The 17,531-nt window shown below is 40.9% G+C and overlaps 1 protein-coding gene across 16 annotated transcripts in view; it reads left to right on the forward strand.

Annotated features, from left to right (window-relative positions):
* USP54 (ubiquitin specific peptidase 54) overlaps window positions 1-17,531 on the forward strand; it is a 151,961-nt gene that overhangs the window by 131,559 nt on the left and 2,871 nt on the right. For 9 of the 16 annotated variants that reach the window (XM_060111873.1, XM_060111883.1, XM_060111892.1 and 6 more), the window contains 5 exons: window positions 665-860; window positions 2,892-4,270; window positions 12,280-12,398; window positions 13,008-13,148; window positions 16,843-17,029. In XM_060111873.1, the coding sequence (XP_059967856.1) occupies window positions 665-860; window positions 2,892-4,270; window positions 12,280-12,398; window positions 13,008-13,148; window positions 16,843-17,029 (2,022 nt within the window). Of the gene's footprint in view, window positions 1-664; window positions 861-2,891; window positions 4,271-12,279; window positions 12,399-13,007; window positions 13,149-15,388; window positions 15,523-16,842; window positions 17,030-17,531 lie in introns of those variants that run through there. The other 7 variants (XM_060111918.1, XM_060111926.1, XM_060111955.1 and 4 more) reach the window with 4 other exon arrangements.

The raw sequence follows: 17,531 nt of genomic DNA on the forward strand, positions 1-17,531 counted from the left end.
AAAGTTAGATCTCAGATGTGAGGTTAGTCTGCTCTTTCTCTAGTTACTGACTAGTGAGGTGGAGCTTAGGGCAGGAAGAAATGAATAAATTGACTGTGACTTCCCAGGCCTGTGACTTTGTATTGCATATTTGATTTTTTATGTTTCTCCCCTGCCTTCCTGCTATGCTGCACCATAAGGTTACAGCAAGGGACTAAGGCTTAGAATTTGTATCTGGTTCTTTAATGTGACCCACAAGAAACTGTGTTCTATAAAGACAGATGCAGGTTTGGATCTTATTTCTGCTGTTGGCCATCGGGAAGGGGGAGATGGGAGCAGAGAATGGAGACCAGAGTCGTTCAGGTCAGTTGCAAAGGACAATGAGAGTGGCAACGTCTAAGATGGAAGCACCAGTTTATCTTCCTGACTCATTTTAGTTTAGCTTTCTGTTTGTTTTTTAAATTTGAATTAACCTGTTTGGCCTCCATGGCTTCCATGAATGTTCCTTATAGCCAGAGGCAGCTCTGTGCCCTGGACAGCATATGCATGGTCCACGCCTTGTATTCCTGCTGCATATTTTGAGTTTTACTGCATATCTTTGCTCATTTTTGGTTGAATTTTATTCTTTTTATTTTTGTTTGTATTTTTGTGTTCTGTTTCTGCTATATTTTCTTTTGCATTTTAGCTAAACTAAGACTTGCCCTGCATGGTGCCAGCTCTAGCACGCACAGCAGAGCCCTAGTCGATAAGAAGCTGCAAATCAGTATTCGAAAAGCACGGAGCCTGCAGGATCGCATGCAGCAGCAGCAACCATCTCAGCCGCCGTCGCAGCCCTCAGCCTGCCTCCCCTCACAGAGGGGAGCTCTCCCTCAGCCAACAAGGTAGTGCCTGGGAACCATTGTAGTTTATGGACGCCAGGGGAGGAAGTGACCATGGGTGCTCCATAGCCAGCTCTCATTGTCTTGGCGACTCCAGGGGAGAGAGAAGAGTCCTCTGAAAAGATTTCTTCTCTCAGGTCAGACATACAATGAAAAGCTCATCCTACTGCTGGTCCTTTTCTTAATAGTTCCTAGAAAGATGCAGAGAGTATAGCATAATAAATAGACCACTTGTCTATATTTCCTGTGGGTGAGTTTGTCTCTGGACTTGTGTAATAACATGATTATTAAATTTGTACATATTATGGTCTTAGACATGGCAATCTGAGTTACATTTCACTTTGCAGTAGAAACCATGTGATTTATTTTGGGATTTCAGTGCTTCCTGTCCTTCAAGGAAGCAGAGAAAGCAGTCTTCCTTGCTCTGATTGATCCATTGAGAGGAGACACAAAGATTCCCTTTGTTTTGCTTCCCTATGGTCAGGAGTAGGAAAAAAGTCCCCATGGCCATTGGTGTAGTTTCCCCATTTTAGCCCTTGAAATTGGCTGTTACTGAGAATAGATAGATTTAAGTAAGAATTAATTTTGGCTGTTAACAAGCCTGAGTAGTTTTCAGAATATAAACATTATAAAAGAAACTAACATTTTTTGAATATATGCTCAGGCACTAAGATAAACACTTTTATGTTTTATTTTATCTAATTCTCACAATAACCTTAGGAGACAGGGATTACTATTTAGCAATGGTTTATAAATAAGAAAACTCAGGCTCAGAGAGGATGAGATAAGTAAGGTACCCAGGATTACTCAGCTAGAAAGTGGTAGAAGCATGGAATTCAAATCCAGGTCTGTTTGACTCCATTAGGCTTTCCTTATAAGTAATATCATATTCTTCAAAATGTTGTAAGGGTGATTGAATGACTATGCCCACAAAAGTTTATAGTGTATTATCATTCAAATTTAATGCTCATAGCTAGGATCTTCTTTCTTCTTTTCTCCTATTGTTTACCCCACTCGCTGAATGCTAATTTGAGAATCTGATCAGAGATGTGTTTTGATTATAAGCAATTTAGGCAGCTAAACTCTTTTCAGAAAACTTCTGCCATTAGCTGTATGTGAGTGATTGAGGTTTTATCTAAGTGCTTCTAGCCCTGAGTTCTTTAGGTCAGAAATACAAAACAATTAGTAAGAAATCAACTAACTGCAGTTAATCCCTACTTCCACTCCCAAATCTCAAGAGAGTCACAGCACATTACTTTGGGGAAATATCTCAGTAAATAAATACAACCAAATCCATATTATAAAAATACACTTGAGGGCTCCCCTGGTGGCGCAGTGGTTGAGAGTCCGCCTGCCGATGCAGGGGACATAGGTTCGTGCCCTGGTCCAGGAAGATCCCACATGCCGCGGAGCGGCTGGACCCGTGAGCCGTGGCCACTGAGCCTGTGCGTCCGGAGCCTGTGCTGCGCAACGGGAGAGGCCACAACAGTGAGAGGCCCGCGTACTGCAAAAAGAAGAAAAAAAAAAAAACACTTGAAATGGTTGATTTTTATATTAATCCCAGGAACCCAAATCATCCTGTACTCTGTAAATGTGGCCTTCTGGTTCTTTTGGCTGATCTGCCTCGCAGGACCCTAGGGATGAGTGATTTCTGGGCTTTGCTTACCTTCTATTGTCATTTGCATATGGGATGAGCAATTTTTGTTTTTGAATTTGTAAGTAGAATGTGATTGGAATGGGACTTTACAGGGAATGAAGAATATTAGCAAGAGCTTTACATACTGTTACTGTGGGCAACTTTGATGAGGGTATTTAATAAAGAGAATTAATATTACCTGTTACTTAGGTGTGAGCTGACTATGTGCCTTCTCCTGTGAACGTCTGATCTGTTGACTCTACTTATGCTTGTCTTTCCATTTATTTTCACCATTACCTCTGTGAATAGTTAGAAATGGGAACCAAATGAACAGTTATTTTTGTAAGTGATCTTGTCAATTAAGACAGCTTATGACTGGCTCTCTCTATTTATTTCAGTGAACAGCCTATCCCGCTCCAAGTATTGTTAAGCCAGGAGGCCCAACTGGAACCCTACATGAATACAGAGTTTGGGGCCAATTCTTTCATCCACTCACCCGCTTCCTGCCATGAGTCACATTCGCCATTATTCCCAGAGTCATCTGCCCTGTCTGCTCCACAGCACAATTCCTCCGGTGGGTCTGCCTCGAACCTTCTTACTTCTGTTGAGGTGGACAGCATTGACCCCTCTGTGTTCCACAGGCAGGGCTTACATAAAACACCAGGGAGAACTGAGAAGAATTCTCATCATGGTTGGGAACCAGAGAGTGAGCTGCAAAGCTACAGGGGGGACAACAGCAGCTGTACCAGGTTCCCCCAACAAGAAGGAAGAGGCACTGATCGAGAACAGCTATTCCAAGAAAAGAGGGATCCTGCTGACTCATCCCAGGTGATGCCTTGGCTACAGCCAACTGGAACAACCACCTCTGAGAGAGGAGATGCACACAGTCTAGGCTGTGGTCCTTCAAGTTCATCAGCTCAGCCCAGCCTTTCTCTGTACAGGGCCTGCCACCCCACAATGCCTGCTCCTTCCTCATCTGTACTTCACTCTCCTAATACCTTACAGAAAACTAACCAATGCCTCCAAACCCAAAGCCTCAAAACTTCATTGATTTCAAAAGTGGACGGAGGCAGCGAGGACCCCTATGGGCCAGAGTTTCCTACCACAAAGGGGCTTGTCCGCTGTCTGGCAGAGCAGTTCCAGAGGATGCAGGGCACCTCCACAAGGGATGATACAGGTTCCCAGGATAGAAGTTTGCCCAACAGTCTAAGGAAGAACTCTTCCCTTTCTGACTCAAAGCCTCCTTTCCCACAGGGTCAAGGGAAAGGTCATTGGCCTTGGGCAAAACAACAACCCTCTGTGGATGGTAGGAACAGACTGCCTTCCCGGGGAGAGCCTGCTGATCATCCTTCTCTTGCCATGAACTCTGGGCTGCCTAATGGTGAAACTTCTAGGGGAGGACAGTCCAGGTTGGCAGAGTCAGGTATTTACCATGGGAAACCGTCTCAAGTGAGAGATGCTAGGCCTAAGGAGCTGGGCAGCAGTGTCGACTTGGGGACTTCCTTGCCTTTGGATTCCTGGGTGAATGTTACAAGGCTTTGTGATTCTCAGCTTGGGGTCCCTGGGCCAGGAATGAAGTCCTCCCCCCATGATTCCCATACCTGTGTAACCTATCCAGAAAGAAACCACATCCTTTTGCATCCACATTGGAACCAAGACACAGAGCAGGAGACCTCAGAATTGGAGTCTCTCTACCAGGCCAGTCTTCAGGTTTCTCAATCTGGCTCTTCTGGATGGGGGCAGCAGGAAGTGGCCTGGAACCCACTGAGCCAAACAGGTAAGAATGCAACCAGGGGCAGGGGGTGGGGGGGCATAGAAAAGCTGAAGGCAGGAAGGTAAGATCAGAAGGGGGATGGTGTTCTATGTAAATAATATCCTCAGCTTAGGAGGCAGCAGGAGAACTTCTGACTTTCTTCATAAAGACTTCATGACAAGGGCTAGACAGTTTTCTGGCTAGAGTGGAGAATGGGGACAGAATCATCACTCACAGGCTAGTTCCCTCCTTCTGAAGAGACCAGTGAGTATTTGCCCAGGGCTGCTGTAGTATGAATGCTAAGGAGTGGTTCCTAGGCCTTTGAGAGTGACTCAGCATGAGGTATGGGAGGCTGAGAGGAAAAGTCATTCTTCTATGGCTTAGGAACAAGCTCCAACTTGCAGTGAGGATGTTCACATTGAGCCAGGTCTCCAGTGTGGCATATCCAGATCGTACTGAACCAGCAATATCAAGACCTCCCCTGATCCGTTCAGGAACTACCAGGTTTAGAATTTTCAAGGTGGTATGCTTGTAGGGTACCTGCTCACCGACCCTTTGTGAGATTATACTGTGTGAAGAGTGAAGTCTAATGTTAACTGCACAGCACAGAATTAGTTCTGTAAACTGAAGACATGAAGGATATTTATAACTTAAGATTGATGTACTTAAGAACTCCAAAGCCTGAACTATTGTTCTGTCTCCATCATTAACTGTCAGTAAAAATTTGGACAAGTCATTTAATATCCAAGTTTTTACTTATAAGATGAGAGAATTGGTTCAATGATTTTTTTTTAAAAGATACCTTCCAACTCTTTAAATGATATGTATGATTCTGTAAAATTAAACTCAGAGAAATTTATCTTCAGTTTAGGTGGTATAGTTCTTTGCATGCAGCCAAACCAACGTTTAATTATAGCCAAACAAGTGGTTATTGAAAATCTACTATATTCCCAGGAGCATCAGAGTGGGGGATATCATATAAATATAAGATTTAATATTAAGATATGTTTTTTAGGATCTCCACTCTAGTGTAAACTTTGCAATAACATTTATTAAGTGCTCCTTAGGTATTAATACATAGGACAGGGCAGTATGAGAAGATTACAAAGAATGAGGAAAAGTTGGAGTTTGCCTCAATTAGCTTCCTCTCTAATATAAGGGAGAAAGAATATACAAATGTCAAGTATTTTAAGAATCATAAACACATATAAAAAATATTTGCAATTAAAACTGAACTAACCAATTGAACATCAAACATTATATTACAAACAAAACAAGCCTTATGTTATCCCAGATAGCAACATTTTTTATTGTAGATGGTTTTGAAAATATATAAAGTAACAAAAATCACTGATAACCCCAGCAGTAGTTTCATGAGTTTGCTTCTGGCTTTGGGTTGCCGCCCCCCACCCCTGATTGACATAGTTTTTTTTTTTCTAAATTTCCCCTAGTTTACTTTTTTTTTTCTAACTAATTTTTATTGGAGTATAGTTGCTTTACAATGTTGTATTAGTTTCTACTGTACAGCAAGATGAATCAGCTACACATATACATATATCCCCGCCCTTCCGGACTTCCCTCCCATTCAGGTCATCACAGTGCACTAAGTAGAATTCCCTGTGCTATACAGTATGTTCTCATTAGTTATCTATTTTATACATAGTATCAATAGTGTAGTGACATACTTTTGTGTGTGTGTGTGTGTGTGTGTGATACTGTTGTGGCCTCTCCTGCTGTGGAGCACAGGCTCTGGATGTGCAGGCTCAGCGGCCATGGCTCACGGGCCCGGCCGCTCCGCGGCATGTGGGATCTTCCCGGACCAGGGCACGAACCCGTGTCCCCTGCATCGGCAGGCAGACTCTCAACCACTGCGCCACCAGGGAAGCCCCATACTTTTTTTTTTAATTGAAGTATAGTTGATTTACAAAGTTGTGTTAGTTTCAGGTGTACAGCAAAGTGATTTAGTTCATATATATATATGTATATATATATATACACATATATATATATGTGTGTGTGTGTATATATATATATATTCTTTTTCAGATTTTTTCCATTATAGGTTATTACAAAATACTGAATATAGTTCCCTGTGCCATGCAGAAGGTCCTTGTTGTTTATCTATTTTATATATAGTAGTGTGTATACGTTAATCCCAAACACCCATTTTATCCCTCCCCCTCTTTCCCCTTTGGTAACCATAAGTTTGTTTTCTATGTCTGTGAGTCTATAGTATTTCTGTTTTGTAAATAAGTTTATTTGTGTCATTTTTTTAGATTCCTCGTATAAGTGATACCATATTATATTTGTCTTTCTCTGACTTACTTCACTTAATATAATAATCTCTAGGTCCATCCATGTTGCTTCTGGTTTTGTTTTTTATGCATATATACTATATATTTATTTGTTTTGTTTTTACAAAAAGCTGGATTATAATATATGTATATAGTTTAGTCCCATGATTTCTTACATTATGTCCATAAGCATTTTCCCTTTGGAAAAAACTACTTTTAATGACTATAATATGCTGCATATGAATACACCATAATATATTCAGCCATTCTACTGTGGTTGAATATTTAGGTTACTTAAAATTTTTTGATAATACGGCACTGTGATGAATATCTTTATACTTAGGAGTTTGGCCACATTTCTGATAAACTCCTTAGGATAAACTTTTAGAAGGGTAATAACTAGTTGAAGGTTATAAACTTAAAAAAATCTCTTGATACATACTGGCAAACTCAGGAAGATTATACTTCTGAAAACAGTATGAAAGCGTACCTACCAACCATTAATTTTTACTTAATAGTGAACAAAAACTAATTTTAAAAATCCAGTTAATGAATCAGTCCTCAAAATAACTTGTCAAACCAAACTAGGCTTTATTTTGGTTAGAGTCTCTTTTTTAAATTGAGTCTTTCAGAACTGACGTGGCAGAATAAAGAAGAGATCAGTGGAATAAATCAAGAAGTAGACGATGAAGGAAAATACCAATTAGGATCCATATATGACAGAATATATCTTTAGGGGAGTCTTCCTTTATCTTATTGTAAAGCATTTATTAAGCACCAAATTACTTTTTTTCTCCAATTTTATTGATATAGTTGACAAATAACATTGTATAACATTGTATAAGTTTAAGGACTACAGTGTGATGGTTTGATACATGTATATATTGCAAAATGATTACCACAGTAAAGTCAGTTAACACAGCCATCACCATACCTAATTACAATATCTTTCTTTCTTTTTTTTGTGGTGAGAACATTTAGGATTTACTGTCTTAGCAACTTTCAGGTATATAGTAATACAATATTGTTAACTATAGTCACCATGCTATACATTAGATCCTTAGAACTTATTCATCTTATAACTGGAAATGTGTACCCTTTGATCAGCATCTCTATATTCCCCCCACACCCTGGCTCCTGGCAACTACCATTCCATTCTCTGTTTCTATGAGTTTGGCTTTCTTAAAGATTCCACATATAAGTGTGATCCTATAGTATTTGTCTTTCTCTGTATGACTTATTGCTTTAAAAAAAAGAAAGCTTTATTGATATATAATTTATGTACTGGACAATTCACCTATTTAAAGTGTACAATTCAATGGTTTTTAGGATATTGACAGAGTTGTCCATCCATTACCACAATCAGTTAAAGTGTTTTTTCATCAACCCCAAAAGAAATCCTGTATCCATTAGTATTCACTCCCCAGTAAACCTCTAATCTATTTTCTGCCTATAGATTACCTATTTTGGACATTTCATATAAATAGAATCATATAGAATGTGGTATTTTGCAACCAGATTAGTTTTGACATGACTATAGTTCCTAAAGAGTTATGTGAACACTGCCCTTGACCTATATTCTAAATTTCATAGTATTTTGAAGATGCCCACATATCATCTTTTTTTTTTTAAACATAAGGGTCACTTTTTATTTATTTATTTATTTATTTTTTTGCGGTACGCAGGCCTCTCACTGTTGTGGCCTCTCTCGTTGTGGAGCACAGGCTCCGGATGCGCAGGCTCAGCGGCCACAGCCCATGGGCACAGCCGCTCCGCGGCACGTGGGATCCTCCCGGACCGGGGCACGAACCCGCGTCCCCTGCATCGGCAGGCGGACTCTCAACCACTGCGCCACCTGGGAAGCCCCCCACATATCATCTTAAAAATAAAAAATAATTTTTTGTTATGGAAGACTTCAAATATATTCTAAAGTAAAGAGTAAATGTTATAATCACCCCCCTTGTTCTTATCACTAACTTCCACTGTGATTATCTTGGCCAGTTATCAACAGATGGCTGATTTTGATTTAGCGACCCCTCCCTCGCCCCCGCCACTTTCCCTCCCCACTGGATTATTTTAAAGCAAATCCCAGACATTATATCATTTCCTCCATAAATAGTTTGGAATGTATCTCTAAGAAATAAAGACTCTTTTTTAAAAGGCAGAACTATAATATTATTATACCTAAAAAATTAACAATAATTTCTTAATATAATACAGTAACTAGCCAGTATTCAACTTTTTTCAATTGTCCCACAGATGTCTTTTCACAGTTGTTTTATTTCGAATAGAATCCAAATAAGATCCACACACTGCATTTTGTTGATGTGTCTCAAGGCTTTTTTTTTTTTTTTTTTTCTTTTTGTGGTATGTGGGCCTCTCACTGTTGTGGCCTCTCCCGTTGCGGAGCACAGGCTCCGGATGCGCAGGCCCAGCGGCCATGGCTCACGGGCCCAGCCGCTCCGCGGCATATGGGATCCTCCCAGACCGGGGCACGAACCCGTATCCCCTGCATCGGCAGGCGGACTCCTAACCACTGCGCCACCAGGGAGGCCCTCAAGGCTTTTTTTAAGCCTGTAAGTTTCCTGTCTCTTTTTTCCCCTTGCCATTTATTTGTTGAAGAAATTTGGTCATTTGTCTTCCACGTTTTAGATTATATTCTAGGAGAGGTTTTTTTGTTGTCATTTTGTTTTTAAAACATGTTCTCCTAAGACCCTCTTTTTCCCTATAACTTGGTACTTAGGGTTAGGAGGCTTGATTCTTGATTAAAATCAGGTTTACTTTTTAAAAATAAGAATATTTCATAGGTAGTACTTAGACTTCTTATATCATATCAAGAAGTACATAATGTCTGGTAGTCTTTCTTCTTGTTACTATTGATCAGTGAGTAGATGTCACCTTAATTCTATCAAATTGAGAAGACCCGTCAACAGTACTCCTTACAGAAGGCCACCTCCACCCCTGTTTAAATATCTTTAAAGGAATAAGTGTCTACTCTCTTCAGGAGGTTCCAATGGCTACCTTCTTGTCTAGGTAGGAATCACACTTGACTTGATTAGAGGAGCACCAAATTCTAACCATTACAGCTGTAATTCTTAAATCTGGCTGCCCATCATAGTCACCTGAAGAATGGGTTTTTTTAAAAAAAGAAGAAGAATTTTATTATTTTTTTTTTAATAAATTTATTTATTTTTATTTTTATTTATTTTTGGCTGTGTTGGGTCTTTGTTGCTGTGCGCGGGCTTTCTCTAGTTGCAGCGAGCAGGGGCTATTCTTTGTTGCGGTGTGCGGGTTTCTCATTGCAGTGACTTCTCTTGTTGCAGAGCATGGGCTCTAGGCACATGGACTTAAGTAGTTGTGGCACGTGGGCTCAGTAGTTGTGGCTCACGGGCTCTAGAGCACAGGCTCAGTAGTTGTGGTGCACGGGCTTACTTGTTCCGCGGCATGTGGGATCTTCCTGGACCAGGGCTTGAACCTGTGTCCCCTGCATTGGCAGGCAGATTCTTAACCACTGCGCTACCAGGGAAACCCAGAATAATTTTATATAAATGGGATCATAGCACACATGATTTTTGTTGTTGTTGTTTTATATTTATTTATTTTATTTTATTTTATTTTTGACTGCGTCGCGTCTTAGTTGTGGCATGCAAGATCTTCCGTTGTGACACATGTGCCCCTTGCTGCACTGGGCGGGCTTCTCTGTAGTTGTGGTGCACGGGCTCCAGAGCGTGCAGGCTCCATAGCACGTGGGCTCAGTAGTTGTGGCACATGGGCTCTCTAGTTGTGGCCTGCATGCTCAGTAGTTACGGCACATGGGCTTACTTGCCCCATAGCATGTGGGATCTTAGTTTCCTGACCAGAGATCAAACCCATGTCCCCTTCATTGGAAGGCAGATTCTTTTTTTTTTTTTTTTTTTTTTTTTTTTGCAGTACGCGGGCCTCTCACTGTTGTGGCCTCTCTCTTTGCGGAGCACAGGCTCCGGATGCGCAGGCCCAGCGGCCATGGCTCACGGGCCCAGCCGCTCCACGGCATGTGGGATCTTCCCGGACCGGGGCACGAACCCGTGTCCCCTGCATTGGCAGGTGGACTCTCAACCACTGCGCCACCAGGGAAGCCTGGAAGGCAGATTCTTAACCACTAGACAGCCAGGGAAGTTCCCATGATGTTTTTATTACAGACAATTTTTGTTTCTCTCTCCTTCCTTCAAATCAATCCCTACCATTTATCCCCCACCAGCTTCTCAGACAGTAATCTAATGTGCATATTTCTGTATTTCTCTGTTCATATCATCCTATATAGACCTACATATATAGTATTTTTTGGTTTGGGGATAATATTACATATTTTTTTCCTTTAACTCAACAATACTTGATGAAAATTCCTCTAAGTCGTCTAGTTTAACTCAATTCATTCTTTTTAGTGGCTGGACAATATTTGATATTGAGGATAGTGTAATGTATTTAGCCATTCTGCTATAGATGGGCATTACTTTATTTCTAGTTCTTGGCCACTACAAACAAGGCTGCAATAAACAGATAGTTTTGCTTCTTATTCCCAGGAGTAGAACTATTGGTTAAGAGGGTAAATATATTTTCAGTCTTAATGGTTATCTCTAGATTGCTTTTTAGGAAGACTGTAACATTTCACATTTCCTCCAACAATGTTTGAGGATATTCTCCCACACTTTTTGTGGAAACCTTTTAAAAATAAATATTCCCAGGCTCCAACCAGAAAGATTCTGATTCAGTAGGTCTGCAGAGAGGTACACAAAGCTGTATTTTTTTAAAGTTCTAGATGAATCTGAGGTAGTATTGGAACCACTGCATTTAAGCAGAAGGAAATATTGAAAATAACTGGCCTTCTAGCTTAGTATCAGTAATATCATGCTTTAGCCAGGGACACATATTAGAATCAAAATATCAAATCAAGACATGAATTGGCAATAGACATATATATCAAATGTAGGTCAAGGATGTGTGCATTTTCAGAATGGAAGGCTTAATTAGTTGTATTGGGGCGAGCCCCTTGGGAGTCACATATCCAGTTTGGAGCAGCTCATCTCTTAATAGTCTCGCAAGATTTTGAGGAAGAGATAAACATTTAGGATTTGTTTAGAATTTAAGTGAATAAAAGAGAGAAGCTAATGGGGGAAATAAAAGAGCACTGCACATACAAAATGTTGCTGAAGAGCTCCTGCTCATAGTATATAACTGGAAGTGTAAATGCAGAGACTTGAGTTTTAATCCTGGTTAAACTACTTACTACTTGTCAGATCCTGGAACTCATTTTCCTGCTTTGTAAAATGAGGCGGTTTAATATGTGATTACTATGATAATTTTCAATTCCTAACCCGACTGGAGATAATAGTTCCTTTGTCATCACAGATGCTCTAGAGAATCACTATATCAGATAATTTCCTCTGTATGTATTATAAGTCTTGGGCCCAAGGCTGACAGAAGCAAAGCTGATTATATTTACTATTCAGCTATCTGTCCACAGAGCCCTTTCTCAACAAGGTTCTTCAAGGCCTGTGTTTTGAGATCCTTATGGCCTTATAGGAGGCTATCCATATTCTGAAACTCCTGTTTCTACATTCCAGGAGCCCATCCTCCAGTGGATTCAGAGATGCATATTTGTTATTTAATGAAACAAGAATTCCTGAGTTTTGTGCTGCCAGACTGAGTTTAGACTCCAGGAGAAGAGATGGCTTCAACTTGTATTTATGTTTTCCTCCTCAGGCTCTACAGATGGTGTAGGGAGGAGGTTGCGCTCAGCCCCTGGCCTTGATCTCTCAAAGACCCCAACAGCAGAAATGGAGCAAAGTCTCCATGGAGCCAATACAGTGTCTACTTCTCAGGTAGCCACCTCAGGTGCTAAAGTTTTGGGCATGGGGTGATGTGTTGGGAAAGAATTATGGAGAGATATGAGTGGTAGGGTTGGTGGTAAAGCAGCGGCATGGTATTGTGGGGCTGTTGGAAGAGAAGAAGGTCTATGATTGGGCTTCTTTTTTTTTTTCTTCTTTTTTTTAACATCTTTATTGGAGTATAATTGCTTTACAATGTTGTGTTAGTTTCTGCTGTATAACAGTGAATCAGCTATACATATACATATATCCCCATATCCCCTCCCTCTTGCATCTCCCTCCCACCCTCCCTATCCCACCCCTCTAGGTGGTCACAAAGCACCGAGCTGATCTCCCTGTGCTATGCGGCTGCTTCCCACTAGCTGTCTATTTTACATTTGGTAGTGTATATATGTCAATGCTACTCTCTCACTTTGTCCCAGATTAGGCTTCTTTTGAGTGAGAGGAGATTGCCACATGGCCACTACCTTTTAAATACGTCTAATTCAGATATCTACTAGTGAGTCTTACCCTATTCTCTCCCATATCCCTCGGGACAGTGTCTGTGGGAAAACCACAGGTCTGGTGTTATGTGTCTGCCTGTGTGTGTCTGTGTGTTTGAAGGCTGCACCTGGCCGAGGCCCCAGCAGGGAGTGTGGGGAGGATGATCAGTATGGTGCAGAGAACTTTCGGCGCATCTCACGCAGTCTCAGTGGCACCGTTGTCTCAGAGAGGGAGGAGGTCCCAGTCTCTTCCCACAGTTTTGTAAGTAGAATCAGGGTCTATCTATTCAGAGCATGCTCTTTCTCTTGCTAGGTAAAAATATACTGCAGGTGAAGGGGCAGGAGAAACTGAAGGTTGTAATCTGGGGAAAGCCAGATACACTCAGCAAAAATGAGGACACAGTCATTATTTTCTTGACACACATTTACTTGGAGCCTAGAAGAATGTTCCTTCTCTGTAGCAGTTCTGGAAGGTGTATTATAGGCTTCCCCAGGATGAGAAGAGTACTAGCAGCCTCAAGAGGAGTCTTGGAGAAGCCACTGCTGCTGACTGGGTCAGAACCCACTGTACTAATCAAAGGAAGAAGAGAAGAGATGGGATGGAGTATTTTTTTGCCTTTTCTTCCCCATCCTAGTACATGACTGAGTGGGGTCCAGTGTGCTTTCAAGCTGAAATGAAGCATGTACATTAGCAAGAGAAGGAAAATGATTTAAAATCCTCATCCTTGGGGCTTTTCATACGGCATTAATACAGTAATCTGTATGTGAAAAGGACAGGGACACCCAAGTCAGCAGAGATCAGCAAACTCAAATAGTTTCAGTGATTGGGTTTCTAAAATGTGCCTTTTGAGAATTTCACACACTTGCCCAAGGCAAGTTGAATTTTTATTACAGTAGGGGTCAGGATACAAAGCACCAGTACATTGAAGTGTGCTCACCAGGTCAGTTTGATAAATACTAAAAAACAGGTCTTAAAAATGTAATATAAAAATTAAAAGGTACAAAAAAAAAACCTGTCTCTTCCACCACTTCTTCAGATCCAACTTCTTTCCCTAGAGGTAGTCATTTTTTCCAGTTTATTGCTCATAAGTTTCTAAAGAGCTATGAACAGTTGGCCATTCTTTTTGGAAAAGATGGTCTTTTCTTCCCAATATTTGTTCTCATATACCTTTAATGGCGAATTGTTATTTTCCTAGGAGAGTTGGCTTCCTTTGTCCTGGCTTCTGTATCATTCATTTATTCACTGATTCATTCTTTTTTTTTTTTTTTTGATGTGGACCATTTTTTTAAAGTCTTTATTAAATTTGTTACAAAATTGCTTCTGTTTTATGTTTTGGTTTTTTGGTCACGAGGCCTGTGGGATCTTAGCTCCCTGCCAGGGATCGAACCCACAACCCCTGCATTGGAAGGCGAAGTCTTAACCACTGGACCACCAGGGAAGTCCCGATTCATTCTTTTAAACAAATGCTTTTTGAGCTTATGTTCTAGGTATTGTGCCAGATGCTGGGGAAATGGTGGTGAGTGAGCTAGATACAGTCCCTGCTCTCATGACTTTACAGTCTACTGGGGGAGACAGATAAATAAACAATTGTAATATAACATGATAGAATTTAATGCTATGGAAGCATAATAGAGGGGACATCTAAACCAGGCTTGAAGAATCAGGGAAGTCTTCCTGCAGGAAGTAAAAAGAATGTAGCAGAAAAAGGGACCTGAAGCAGACATTAACTGAGTTCAAAGAAACTCATTGGTATGGCATGATTAGCGTCTGGTGAGGGAAGGATGGAGAGTATTGACAAGTGAGACTGGAAAGACTATAAACAAGGGTCATATCACGAACCACAGTAAGGAGTTTGGGAGGATAGAAGTGGACATACTGGAGAGCCAATTAGGAAGTAAAAATTAATGTGTTTGATACCTACCTGCCTGGATATGGGGAAAGGAGAATCAAGGATAATATCTAGGAATTGTAGGTTGATAATGATAATATTTGAGGGAGGAGAAGCAGGAATATATTTGGGGGGAGAGATATCTGCAATTTTGGATATATTAAGCTTGAGTGGAGATAGGTATCTGGTAGGCCTTTGGGTGTGAGACATATAAACTTGAAATTGAGATTCGGGAATCATAACCACTAAAAAAGAGGAAAAGAGTATTACAAAAAGAGGCGAGGAACCAGGACATATCCCTGAAGAGTATCAGATTTAAGGTGGTTCTTCTGAAGAATCCCAAAAGGAGACTTGGTAAAAGAGACCAGAGAGATAGAAGGGAAACCAGTGAAGAGTGGTGTCTATGGCTGTGGCACATGCCGAGAGGACTAGCGCCTGGTCCTTATGCTATGTGGTAAATGCCTACCATGTGCCATGCTGTTGTTAGGTGCTATGAGCACACACTGATGGAACAACACAAAATATCTTACAATCTAGTAAAGGAAATAAGATATACTGGCATATAGATGATTTTATTTACTATATTATTTATTAAGTGCCTGTAATGTTCCAGGAGCTGTTCAAGGTGCTGGGGATACTGGAGTGAAAAATGTATTCTACTAGGAGAGAAAGACAATAAACAAGTAAACCCCAGACAATGTGTGATAAAGAAGAATAAAACAAAGGAAGAGGATAAGGAGTAAAGAGGTAATAGTGGTTATTCTCAGGGCTATTTTTGATAGAGTAGTGAGGGAAATCAGCTCTAAGAAAGTAACATTTGATCAGAGACCTCAGTGACATGAAGGTGTAAGCCACGGGAAGAACATTCCCGGTAACAGAAACGCAGAGTGTAAAGGACCTGAGGTGGAATGAGCTTGGTGTGTTTGAGGAACGTTAAGCAGGTTAGAGTGTAAAAGGCACAGGAATGGTAGGAGATAAAATGAGAAAGATCAGCATTGCCATATCACATAGGAACTTGCAGGCTGCACTAAGGAGGTAGTGGGCTGGAGATAGGAAGACTAAATTGGAGGCTGCTGCAGTGGTCCAATTGAGTTTAAATATAAAACCTATAGGTAGAAATGACATTACATGGCATAGGCAACTAATGGAATTGTGGAAGAAAAGTGCAAAATCAAGGGCAGTGTCAACATTTGAGTCTAGGTGACAAGAAAATACAGTACCAGGAGGAGGAGTTTGGAAGAATGTTGGTTCAATTTTGGACATATTCGTGTTTCATATGTTAAAGGGGATATTTCTGAGATTTTGCCAGAGAAGCGAATGTTGAATGGAGTATAGAGCAGGTCATAAGCATCAATGGGTACAAACTTGACAGGCAGCATCAAAGTGGAGACTGTAGAGTGTAGCAGTAATGGGAAAGATGGAATAGAGAGTTTTTGATTGTACATTTAGGGAGATATATATTAGTTCCCAATATTTATAGAGAGTGTAGAATTTTCTTTTTCAATCTCTCAGGCTTTCTGAATTTCTCTCATTTCTTCTCTATTTTTAATTTCTTAATTTTTAAATTTTTAATTATGTATTTTTTTAGAGGCTTTAGTTACTTTTTTTTTTTTTTTTTTGGCCATGCTGAGCAGCTTGTGGGATCTTCATTCCCTGACCAGGGATTGAACCCGCGCCCTTGGCAATGAAAGCACATAGTCCTGGACCGCCAGGGAATTCTCCTCTTCTCTATTTTTAAATTTCTATCACAATCTTTCTAATTCTACTATTAGCATTAAGGAGTTTGCTAAAGACCGTGATGTTAAGTTTGGGAAGGTGAGGGTTATGAGGAAGATAGATTAAGGGACGAGAATCTATAGTTTGGTGTCTCCAGTTCATAGTGGTCAGGATGTTTCCTAGAGGGGCTGATAGGGAGAGTGACAAGTAAATTGGGTCCCTCTCTAGATTAAGGAATGCTTGTACTCTAGTTCCTTCCATCTCCCCCTGCTTTCCTCACTGTTTACCCAACCATATCCTGCTGTGTGTTAATCCTCATCTCTATGTTTTTTTGTCTTGTCTCATTATAAGGATTCATCAAACGCGAGGAAAAAGCCTTTGGAAACCGGGCACCGTTGTTCCAGCTCCTCTTCCCTCCCTGTCATCCATGACCCTCCTGTGTTTCTCCTTGGTCCCCAACTCTACCCATCCCAACCACAGTTCCTGTCCCCAGATGTCTTGATGCCCAACGTGGCAGGGGAGCCCCATAGACCCCCAGGTAACTCTCCCCCCAATCTACTATTATGTGCTGGAATGTGGTACATTTCCAGGGACTTGGAAGAATCAAATCAGTACACCTGTTGGGGGGTGGGGGAAGAGGGGTCACAGGTGGGCTTGTAAAGGGATATGAATTACTGCTTTAAAGATGAAGCATTGATCTAGATGAATTATGATTAAATCATTTCTTGGGCAACATGGTCTAGACCAGAGCTCCCAGAATCTAACTACCCATGAAAATGAATTGCTTCAGTCATGATAGGGTATGCTTTTAAGTGACCAAGGGGAGTTAATACCCAGTCTTTAGGATCCCCCAAAACAGGAAGTGTCATCTCTATCAGCTAGTTTCCTCTCCTTCCATCCCGAGTCTCAGATGAGCAATGGTCTAGGACAGCAGTCCCCAACCTTTTTGGCACCAGGGACCAGCTTCGTGGAAGACAATTTTTCCACAGATGGGAGGGCCAGGGGGGATGATTTGGGGATGATTCAAGCGCATTACATTT

Source organism: Mesoplodon densirostris, chromosome 1 (assembly GCF_025265405.1).
Source record: "Mesoplodon densirostris isolate mMesDen1 chromosome 1, mMesDen1 primary haplotype, whole genome shotgun sequence".
Lineage (NCBI taxonomy): Eukaryota > Metazoa > Chordata > Mammalia > Artiodactyla > Ziphiidae > Mesoplodon > Mesoplodon densirostris.